The sequence below is a fragment of the Somniosus microcephalus genome, chromosome 10 (genome assembly GCF_052327205.1).
Source record: "Somniosus microcephalus isolate GS21.2 chromosome 10, FLI_Smic_1.0, whole genome shotgun sequence".
NCBI classification, from domain to species: Eukaryota; Metazoa; Chordata; class Chondrichthyes; order Squaliformes; family Somniosidae; genus Somniosus; species Somniosus microcephalus.
The window spans coordinates 106523548-106535626 of NC_140996.1; the positions used below are offsets into that span (position 1 = coordinate 106523548).

The 12079-nt window shown below is 48.1% G+C and overlaps 1 protein-coding gene across 1 annotated transcript in view; it reads left to right on the top strand.

Annotated features, from left to right (window-relative positions):
* tpp2 (tripeptidyl peptidase 2) overlaps positions 1-12079 on the top strand; it is a 222366-nt gene that overhangs the window by 202107 nt on the left and 8180 nt on the right. The window contains exons 26-27 of the mRNA XM_085998280.1: positions 10116-10246; positions 10889-11096. Coding sequence (XP_085854406.1) covers positions 10116-10246; positions 10889-11096 — 339 coding nt within the window. The remainder of the gene's footprint in view (positions 1-10115; positions 10247-10888; positions 11097-12079) is intronic.

A 12079-nucleotide genomic window follows, 5' to 3' on the forward strand; every position in this document is an offset into this window, starting at 1 on the left:
GAACACCTTATACCCAGGAATATATAATACCCAATCCTGCCCTTTTTTGAGCCAGGTCTCCGTTATCACCAAAACATCATATTCCCTTGTGGCTATTTGCGCCTGCAGCTCACCAACCTTATTTACCACGCTTCGTGCGTTTACACACATGCACTGTAAACCTATCTTAGACCTTCTTGTATTCTCTCTTAGTCTGACCCCACCTCATACCGTACTATTTCTTACTCTAGCGCTATCTGTTTCTCCCAATCCTTTGTGCACTTTGTTTCTCCCTTCTAATGGTACATCCTGGTGCCCACCCCCCTGCCAAATTAGTTTAAACCCTCCCCTCTGTTGAGGTGCAACCCATCCAGCCTGTACAGTTCCCACCTCCCCCAGAATCGGTCCCACTGTCCTAGGAATCTAAAGCCCTCCCTCCTGCACCATCTCTCTAGCCATGCATTCATCTGCTCTATCCTCCTATTTCTATACTCACTATCTCGTGGCACCGGGAGTAATCCAGAGATTACTACTTTTCAGGTCCTGCTTTTTAATCTCTTTCCTAGCTCCCTAAAATCTGCCTGCAGGACCGCATCCCTCTTTCTACGTATGTCGTTGATACCGATATGGACCACGACCTCTGGCTGTTCACCCTCCCGCCTCAGAATGTTCTGCAGCCGCTCAGTGACATCCTTGACCCTGGCACCAGGGAGGCAACGTACCACCGTGGAATCACGTCTGCGGCCGCAGAAACGCCTGTTTGTTCCCCTAACTATCGAATCCCCTACCACTATTTCTTTCCCGATCTTCCTCCTCCCCGCTCTTCCCCACCCCCCACCCAGCATACAGCTGAGCCACCCGTGGTGCTGTGGACTTGGCTCTGGCTGTACTCCCCAGAGGAACCATCGCCCTCACCAGTAATGGTTAGAGAGTGAGATACACTCTGGGGACTCCTGGACTAACTGCCTGGTCCTCCTTTTCTGTCTGGTGGCCACCCAGTCCCTCTCTGCCTGCACACTCTTAAGCTGCGGGGTGACCACCTCCTGAAACGTGCTATCCACATAGCTCTCAGCCGCACGGATGCACCGCAGTGTGCCAGCTGCTGCTCAAGCTCCTCCAGCCGATGATACTACCTGCGCACATGGTTGTCCAGGACACCGGAAGCGTCCTGGAGTTCCCACATGGTACAGGATGTGCATTCCACGGGACTGAGGTGCCCTGCCATGCCTCTATTTATTCGACTATTAACTAACTTACAGAAATAAATTTAAGACTAAGGGCTAGAAATTCATTATAGCCCAGGAATGGGTGGTAAAATTAGAAAAGTTGGAGAATTAGCGCCAGGCGCTAATGCTTTAGACTGCACACAAAATTCATGCTTACTGCTCAAAGAAATAATTGGAGCACTAATTCAAGTCTTTAAGCCCAAGCTCATTGGCATTACACTCAAAGGGTGGGCCAATATTAGGTGCAGTCTAATCGCAAGTCATGATTTCCACAGGCTTTTTTCAGTGCTTAAAGGGGAGGTTCATTGAAGCTGCAGAACCTCATTCTCAGCATTGCTGGCTGTGCAGCTGCCTCAGCGAGCAGCAGCAGGTCAAGGAAAAGGAGCCAGATGACTGAAGCAGCTGTACTCATGGCAGATCCATGCCCCAGGGAGAGAGCCTGCAGATTCAGTGATCAAGCATTGGAGGCCTTGGTGTTCGCTGTGGAGAGACGGAGGGCAGTGCTCTACCCGGCAAATGGCAGAAGGCCCACGGCACAAGTCTTCCACACCATGTGGAGGGAGGTAGCGCAGCATGTCTCGGGCAGCACTGTGGTCCCCAGGACCCCCACACAGTGCCGGAAGAAATTCAACGACCTCACTCGGGTGGTCAGGGTGAGTGAATGCTTCAACAAATGCTACATACCACCATCTGTACCACAATCTTCACACACTGCCCAAAACACCACACCCCAGCACACTCACACCAACAATCTCTACCTACCAACACTCACACCCACATCTCACACCTTGCACACAATGACAGCTATTCAACTATGGCAGGCACATCACCCAAATACATTGCTCCACACTCACTCACACACATTCCTTTCTCTTGCAGGCCAAGGTGGCTCACAACAGGAGGGAACAGGAGCGCACAGGCGGGGGACAAGCCAACACCCAACCACTGTCTGCGCTGGAAAATAGAGTGCTGAAGATTATTGGGTGCCAGGTAGTGGGCGCCATGGCCACCAGTGACGTGGACTCCCTTGGGGACAACAACGGTATGTTCATCCCTACTCCTTCTCACATCCCACTTCCCCCTCACCCCACAAGCATTTCGCACTTTCCAGCTAATCATGTTGTATACATTTCTCCCTTCCTGCCGCCTCCCCTCACTTTAACCCTAATCTTGTGCCTTTATGCTTTCAGATAATGAGCAAGCAACTGAGCAGCCTGTCCCTGAGGGCACTGTAGAGAGCGAGGCGGGAGAAGAGGAGGAGGAAGAACACACTGCGTCACTGCATGTCTCACCCGCAGGCACCAGCTCAGATACTGGCATTACACGTACTTCAGAGGCTAGTATAATAGCGGGATGAGGCACCGGGGATGAGTGGGCTGCAGCAAAGTCAGGGTGAAAGGGTAGCTCGGGGGTCAGCTCCCTGGAGGGTGCGTTCGTGTGCGAGTTCTGCTGCACAGGACTCCGATGAGGACCTCGATGGGGAGGCGTTTAGAAGAAGGTTGATGGGCATGCACACGGAGATGATAGGTGCAATGGCAAGGGTGCCTGAGAGCCTCTCGGCAATGATGAGCGTGGGGGAGTCCGCCTCCAACATTGCACAAAGCTCTGCGCACACCATGGAGGCCATCATTTCCAGTCTGCAAAGGATGGTAGACTCCCAGAAAGACTGTGGTGACTCAGACCTGATGCAATGTGTAATGGGTGAAATGGCAGCTTCCATTGCAGCACATGCAGAAGCGACGCATCGTCTTAGTGCTGTAATACAGTCTGTGTTTGGTGGCATCCAATCTCGGACTGCTCTCATGCAGTCTCGGCTTGATGTCACGCAAGCTCTGACTGCTGCCATCGTGGCTGGGTCTACCACGGTCGACCAGGGCTTTCACGGTGTCGCAGCAGGCCAGCAATCTGCTCCAACAGATTGCTAGGGATGGTGAGGTGCTACCCCGGGGGAGTGGCAGTGGAGCAGGAACCTGCTGTCCTCTCACAGGATAACAGCATTCCTGCTCCTACCACTGTCACTCTGCCATTGCCCTTGTCGCTGCCTGTCATCCAGCAAGCCCAGACTGCTGCCGCCCATGCTGAGGTGGTGCAGTCTACAGGCGGGCCTTCCATGCCCAGAGCTGGTTGAGGGCGTCCTGCAAGGCCATCTGAAGTCTCCCGCACGGACACTCAGCAGCCTTCCACCAGCCATGCTGCAGACACTGGGCCAACACTTCATAGGAGCACTAGAGTAAGTAAAGGCACAGTAACGAGAGGCACTAAGGGATTGCACAAGGGTGAGTAGTTAATATTTTTGTTGTAAATATGTGTTCACTGATTATTGATAAATTTATTCATTCAGTTTGGATTCTTTTGTGGTGTCTCATATTTCAGTTTTGCGCTGTGATATGGCCTGTGACAGATGGAATGATGGGGATGTGGTGAGCAACGGGGATCTGGGGTTTAATTCATTCGAACCGCAGTCTGACCGCCCTTCTGGTATGCTGATTGAGTGGCTGCCTGCTTCCTCGCTCCTGTTCTCCTCGTCCTCTTCGTCTTCCTCCTCTCCTCCACTTGAGGTGGTTCCGCAATCCTTGGTGGCAAGGGCTTGGGCCCTCATGATGGCCAAGTTGTGGAGCATGCAGCAGACCAGCACGAAATGGGACACCCGCTCAACCGAGCACTGGAGGGCTCCTCCCGAGCAGTTAAGTCAGCGGAACCGTTGCTTAAGCACCCTGATGGTCTGCTCGATGATGTTCCTGGTGGCAGCATAGCTCTCATTAAATGAGTACTGGGCAGCAGTGTTGGGGTTGCGGAGGGGAATCATGAGCCAGGTGGAGAGCGGATAGCCCCTTGTCTCCGAGCAGCCAGCCGCGAGCTTGACGTGGTGGTTGGAAGAGTGCTGGCACAGGATGATGGTATCGTGGCTGCTGCCAGGATAGTGGGCATTGACATTGAGGGTTAGCTGTCTGTGGGCACACACCAACTGCACATTAAGTGAGTTGTAGCCTTTGCGGTTACGGAAGATCTCAGGATTGTTATAAGGTGCCGTCAATGGCGCCCTGCACCATGGGGAATCCCGCTATCCTGGCAAAGTCACATGCGTGCTCGTCCCGCTTCTTTCTGGTGATGGCGAAGGAAATGGATTCCCTTCTCCTTCTGTAGAGAGCCTCTCTGACCTGGACGCAGCAATGGACGGCGAACTGCAAGATGTCAGCTATGTCTCCTGTTGCAGACTGGAAGGATCCGCTGGTGTAGAAATTGAGCACAACAGTGACCTTGACTGCCACTGAGAGCGCCGTGGTCGCCCTGATCTGAAGCTGACGGTCTGGCTGCAGGAGGTGGCAGAGTTCTGTGACCACATCCTTGGTGAAGCGGAGCCTTCTAATACACTGTTCCTTGCTTAATTGGAGGTAGGAGAAGTGCTCTCGGAATACCCTCGGGGGGTAAGGCCTCCTCTTGAGAGCCCTGATGGCCCTCCTTCTCCCTCTGGGCACATGTTCCAGTTTTTCTCGCTGCCTCCGCTCCCTCTACCGTAGGTCCTGAAGGGTGAGGTTGACTGCCAGTACAGCCCCCATTAATGTAACTAAGTGTGGCAGTTTGATTTTTTTAAGAATAAATGTAGCTACTTTTTAGTTGCCACAACACTCCTGATACTAAATAACCTTGAAATTACAGAATGAGACTGTTGCACTATGTGAAACTGACAAGAAAGCACTGAAACGCCACTAACCTACAGCTGCAACTCATTACTGATGATCCCTTTAAATAACGTCCCTGGAACTGGCTTCCTGCTGCTTCATGCCAGCTCTCCCTGTCGCTGTTTACTCCAAGCGCTAAGGTAGGTGGCGACAATCAATTTTGCAGATCGGGCGGCCAGTGAGCGTTGCACACTGACATCACAATCCACCTGGCGATAACTGTTATTGGGGGGGGGAGGGGGGGAGAGCGGGATTTGACGTTTGGTGTTGGATTTGCCTCGCCGATAATGCTCTTGCGCCCCCATTAGCATCATCTACAGGCGTTAAGGTACTGAATTTTTCTCCCAGTCTTAAAAGTCGGGCCTACCTTTATCTCTGGCTGCTTCTCTCATTCTCTTAGTTAAAGTCTTTATTCAAATGATCATTTATAGTTATATTAATTAGTTTATCTAGTTAAGTTAGAGAGCATAAAACGATAATATTCACCTACCAATCACCTACCTGCTGCCCTGTGATGTCACTCCTTGATTTTGCTGTTCTTTTGGAATTCGCCGGATTTGTCCTGCTGCCGACTCCTTCCAGGTCCGCTGCTTCGGCCTCCCGCGCTCTTTATTCTCTCAATTTACATACAATATTATTGAAAATTTAGCTTTCCTCAATGCTAGTGAGTAAAGGCACCCGCTAGTGTTGTTCTAAGCCATATAACCTCTGCATAGTCTCCTCTGGAGTCACCCGAGGATCTATCCTTAGCACCCTCTTTTTCCTAATCTACTCAGTACTTCGTGATGACATTATCTGAATATTTCACTAATGTAATACACAAGGAGTGCATTATCTGAAGGCACAGGGTAAAAATCTGTCAACTGCTGCAGCTTCAAATTCGGGCAAGGACGACATTGCCAGTGGCTGTCAAGGTGACTCTGGCTCTTCACTTTTATACGTCTGGCTCCTTCCAGGCTGCTGCTGGAGATATAAGCAACATCTCGCAGTTTGCAGTACACAGTTGAATAATGGAGGTGTCTGAGGCTCTCTATACTCAGAGAGACAGCTTCATCTCATTCCCTCTTGCCAGAGACAAGCAGGCGGAACGAGCACGAGGGTTTGCTCAGCTTGTAGGCTTCCCCATGGTGCAGGGTGCCATTGACTGGATGCACATTGCCTTGCATGCGCTTCATGTCAACTCGGCCATTGACATGAACCGAAAGGGATTGCAGTCCCTCAATCTGCAGCTGGTGTGTGACCACAAGCAGCTCATCATGTACGTGAATGCCCATTATCCTGGCAGTAGTCACGATTCATTCATTCAGCAAAAAGTCCTCTGTGCCACCTGCACAGCAGGCCTACAATAAACATTATAGAGCACACAATCGGCATCCTCAAGCAATGCTTCCACTGACTGGATCACTCTGGAGCAGCCCTGCAGTACTCAGCTGAGCGGATACCAAGATTTTATGGTAGTATGCTGCACAATCTCGCCATTATGAGGGAACAGCCTTTAGCACCACCTATCAGATGAGAAGCTGAGGAGGAGGAGGAAGTGCAACAGAAAGTGGAGGAACAGGAAGAGGAAGGCAGGATACAACATAGACAGCCCCATTCACCGCCATTCCCATCCTTTCCTCTATCACTGACCATCACATCGTCCTCTTTCCAACAACACAAAAATCAAACCACCAGAAAATGCACATTCCAGTGCAATTTTATACATTTATTCATGACATAATGGCCCAGAAATTCGGGTCTCCATGGGTGAGTACGCATGGGGTACTCACCCGTAAGCCCATTGGAAGTGCCGGTTTCGTACATGCACTGCGCATGCGCGGGAAACCGGCACTTCCGTTCCCCTGAAAGAAGGGATTCAGAAGTCAAACGCGTGCGCAGGAGAGGCAGCGCGTGCGCATCGAACTTACGGGTTTTTTGCAGGTTTTCCCGGGAGGGTAAGTCTCCAGAAGTTAGACATGTAAAAAGCAGTCGCAAGGCCTGCTTTTTACAAGGTAAGTGGTGAATTAATTAAAATTAAAACATTTTTCCACAGGTTTATTATTTTTAAATACTTTAAAGAAAGGTAAGTTTATTTTTAGCCCCGTTAGAAAATGTAATTAATTTTTTCAAAAATTTTAATTATTGTTTAAAATAGTTATTTCATGTAATTTATAGTTTATTTTAAAAATGTGATTTTTTAAAAAATTTATTTGAGGTTTTAGTGATGTTTTGGGGCTTGTAGTATTTATAGGTTTGACAGCCCTTCCTGTCAAACTTATGAATGAAGCATTCCCTGCTACCATTGGCTCTCCATGGCCCACATGATCCCAGGGGACGCATCGAACTAATTGCGCCTCTGGGATACGCAAGCACTGCACGCCGGCAGTTGGAGGAGGCCCAGGATTGCAATTCCACGGGGGCCCACAGCACAACGGTTGGCGCGGTAGGTAAGTGCAGGTCGGGGGCTTGCACCCGCGGGAAGCCTCCAACCCAAATTTCTGGGCCAATACATACAAAAATAAACTAATCACCCTTGTGCATTCCATTAGTGCCTGTCTCTGCCTCTCCTAGTGCTCCTACGAGCTGCTTCCCCAGTGGCTGCAACATGGGTGGTGGAAGGTTGCTGACCTCTAATTAAGGAGACTGCAGATGGCCTTGGAGGGTGACCTCGAGCAGCTCTGGGCCTAGAAGGCCTGTCTTCAGACTGCACCATCTTGCCCTGGGCTGCAGCAGTCCGAGCTGACTGGCTGACAGACAACATCAAGGGCACTGGTGGGATGGGAGCAGGAATACTGTCGTCCTGAGAGAGGACAGCAGGTTCATGCTCCATGGAGCCACTGCCACTCTCCCGGGGCGGCGCCTCAGCAGTCCTACTGATTGATGGACTGTTGTAACGCCCTGGAAACCCCTTTGAACAGTGGTATCCAGAGCCATGATGCCAGCAGTCTGAGCTTCCACTGCAGCACTCTGACCTTTGATGCAAGCTGTATGTGCTACAATGGAAGCTGTGACATCAGTCATCAGACGCTGCATCGTTGGTTCCACAGGTGTGCTGATGGAGGTAGCCACCCGTTCCGTGTTGGAAAAGATGAGCTCCAAGCTCTGTGCAAAGCCCTATACCAGGTTGGTGCTGGACTGCTCCATTCTCCTTGACACTGAGCACAGGCTTTCTGGCGGGCTGTCCAGTGCACTTAGCGTTTGGTTATGTACAACCATCAACCTTCTTCTGTAGTCTGGCTCATCGAAGTCCTCATCTGACTCCTGTGACTTCGTCCTCCACCTGTGCCATCCTTTCTCCCCGCTCTGGCTCCTGCACACTTGTGCCTGGTGTCTCACCACATGCAAATCCCTCCTCTATCCTAGCCTCTAAAAGATGCATAGTATCAGTGTCTGAGCTGGTGGCTACGAGTGTAAGATCGAATGAAGAGTGTATATATTGTGATACACAAGGTATCACAATTGTGTGGGACAGGCTCGATGGACCAGAGGGTCTTTACCTGTCTGTCATTGTTCATATGTGAGGGTGTCTCTTCATCTTCACTGTCTTCTTCCTCTTCCTACACTGACTGGGAAGGTTCCAGTTCTTGGCTATCTGAAATAAAAAAGGGACAAGGGTTGGGTTGTGTTGAAAGTAAGAAGTGTGTGCTTACACCATCTGCAGATTGTGAGCTAGAAGAGACTTTGGGATGAGGGAGAAGTGGGATGAGAGAAGGATTAGGTATGCTGATATCCTCATCATAGATTGCTTCAGCCAGAGACCACAGCTCAGTGATGCCTCTTCCCACGATGGCCAGCACTGTTTCCCCCAGTTAGGTTAAAACATGCAAACACGCTTGTCCTCCTCCAGTTCTTCAATGTCAGGAGTGTTGCTCCAAGAACATGGATGCAATGCAGGAAGATCCTCTCCTGCAAGAAAGAAAGAAGTGTGTTAGTGAGTGTCCTCCAATATGCTTGGGTGCTGTGGCTGTCATGGTTAAATAGCTGCCAGTGTGAGAGAGCGGTGAGTTGTGGGTGCAAGGCTTGCAACAGTGCTAAGTGTGTGAGGGTAAGATAAAGAATTGAAGGGTTGATTGAGAGAGGTTGTTTGTAGGTGGGTGATGGAGATGTAGAGAATTGAGCAGTGGATGAGGCTAATCGTGCAGTTGGTAGGATGTGGCATTTAAAGATAAACTCGCTGACTTTGACAACTCATGTCAGACCATTAAACTTCTTCCTGCACTGCATCCATGTTCTTGGAGCAACACTCTTGACATTGACCTCTGCCGCTATTTGATCCCACCGCCTCCTAAGCATGTGTCTGGAGGGTCTCCTGCCCTGCCCCCTGCAGATACTGTTCATCTCTCCTTTCCACCTCTTGCACCAAGACTTCCAGGTATTGTCCAAAAACCTTGGTACTCGCTCTCTCGCATGTTCAGCCATTCCTCAAAGTATCACAGCCCAAATTGACTTTCGAAAAACTCCCACCACTTCTTGTAGCCACAATGCACCTCCCCTTTAAGAGGTGCAGGCTGCCTTTAAGTAGCCCTAGCCACTCACGATATCAGGCCCCCTGCTGATGCTTGCAGCCAATGAACAGCATAGGGAGTGCTGGCTGCATACAGCAATCATTTAAAAGAGCAGGCAGCACAAATTAACCATGCTGCCTGCAACGCAATGAACAGGCATGGGTTAATCACGTACCGCAATCCCCATGTCCGTTTACGGGGGTAGCCAGTTTCTCCCCTGATTTCTCGAATATCCTCCTTGGTAACTTCTATAAACCCTGCTGCCCATACCCTGCCTCACACTAAGACCCAGTTGTCCATCACCCTCATCCACGCTGATCAACGTTCTTTCCCTGTCCCCTAACACATTGAATTTAAAATCCTCGCCCTTGTGTTCAAACCTGTCACCCCACTCTAACTCTGCAGTTTCCTCCAGTCTTGCGTTCATCCCCATGTCCTCCAGTCCTTCTGTGCATCCCCCCTCTGCTATTGGTATGAGAGCCTTCAATTGTCTTGGCACCACTCTGGAAATCTCTCTCTCAATCTCTCCACCTTTTAAAGACTTTCTCAATACCCATCTTTTCAATTAAACTTGCAATCACCTCTAACTTTTCCACCTTGGCTCAGTTTCTGTGCTTTTTATCTGACTTTATTTCTCTTTTTCCCCCCCCAATAACAAGCCTTAGGGCATTTTCGTGATGTTATGTAAATACTTGTTCATTATTATTGCTACTACTACAGGGATTCTGACATCTTTCATTTAGGAGCGAATTAAAAGACTGGATGACATAATGGAAGCAGCAGATGATGTCATATCTCATATTGATCAAACTGCATTAGCAATTCATCTAGCTATGAAGACTGATCCCAGACCTGAAGCAGCTACTGTCAAAAGGTGCATAACTGAACACTATTTACTCTTTCATTGCTGACCTACAAAAGAGATTTTTGGAACCCCAGTCTTTTACTTCTATGACCAACTTTTGCTAATTATAGTAATCAACATGACCATAAGAAATCACTCACTTATAATGTTGAAATTGCTTGAAATTGTATTAACTAACTTACTACTGCTGCCTCTGACACTGATCCATGGCTTCAAGCATTAAAATAAATTACTTCTGTTTCAGTTTATTTTGTTTAATCAATTGACGACAGTGGGCATGTAGAAATAAAGCAGCTTTTAAATGAGAATATCTGCATAGTTTAAAACATTGCATTTCTGTTTAAATATCTACATTTTGGGGGAAATAAATGAACCAAAGAAATAGCTAAGTTTGCTGAAACCAAGCATTCAAAGATTTTTTTAATTACTGCTCAGACAACCAAATAACTTCTGACACCTTTGTTAAGTAAGTCTTTAAAGTTTTTGCTGTACTTCAACAAACTCATTTTTCTAAGTACCTTAAAGATTTGTATTCCAGGATAATGTTTGAATTAACCTTTTTAGTAACTATCTTTAAAGTGTATGCTTTCTTGCTATGTTGAAATACTGCAGAATTTTTTTTGATTCTGTTCATTCTGTTCATATGCTCAGTGAGATGGAAAGACAGAAATCCTCCCTGATCGATGCCTTGTGCCGAAAGGGCTGTGCATTGGCGGATATGCTTCTTCAATTTCAGTCACAGGATGGTGCAGCCTCAGAAGAAATAGATAGTACAGAAGATGATCCCAAAGGCAGCTTCAACAGCTTAACTGAAACCTTCTGGGAGATACTTAAGTGGGCAGAACTTACTGATGCTAAGGTAAACTTGATTTTGATCAATTATTTTTGAGAGAACAAGCCATACCTCTTCCTGTGGATAAAGTGCCTGACCACTGCCTGGTGTTTGCCCAAGTGATTTTAACTGCGAGCAGCAACTCAACACTTTGGGGATCCCTGGGCTTATAACATATATCCAACCACCCTGGGCTATCACTTGTTTATGCTCCAGTGTACACAAAATTCATTCTGTTTTTTTTTGTTAAAAGGCATTTCACATTTCTTCATTTGTTCAGTCTCCACATATAAAGATTATTGTTGTCATTCAGCTAGAAACCCTGTCCCGTTTATTTAAAAACAAATTGTCATTGTGCTGCTATTTTGATAGTTATTTCCACCCCACTCCATAGGTTAAGAAAGCAGTTAAAAAAGCATACGGGATCCTGGGCTTTATCAATAGAGGCATAAGAGTACAGAAGCAAGGAAGTTATGATGAACCTTTATAAAACACTGGTTCGGCCTCAACTGGAGTATTGTGTCCAATTCTGAGCAGAGAAGGTTGAGAGGAGTTTTGATAGAGGTGTTCAAAATCATGAGGGGTCTAGACAGAGTAGATAGAGAGAAACTGTTCCCATTGGCAGAGAGTTCGAGAACCAGAGGACACAGATTTAAGGTGATTAGCAGAAGAACCAAAGGCGACATGAGGTAAAACTTTTTTACCCAGCCAGTGGTTAGGATCTGGAATGCACTGCCTGAAAGTGTGGTGGAGGCAGATTCAATCGTGGCTTTCAAAAGGGAATTGGATAGTACCTGAAGGAGTGAAACTAGCTGAAGTGCTCTTGCAGAGAGCCGGCACAGACTCAATGGGCCGACTGGCCTCCTTCTGTGCTGTAACCATTCTATCATTCTCCATGGCATGTAAGACCTTGTTGGGAACCATACCTTCAGTTTTTATTCTTGCATTGTCAGCCATAATTATGACTGTTGTCCATACACATCAGAAAAAGGTTGTTTTCAACATTTGTT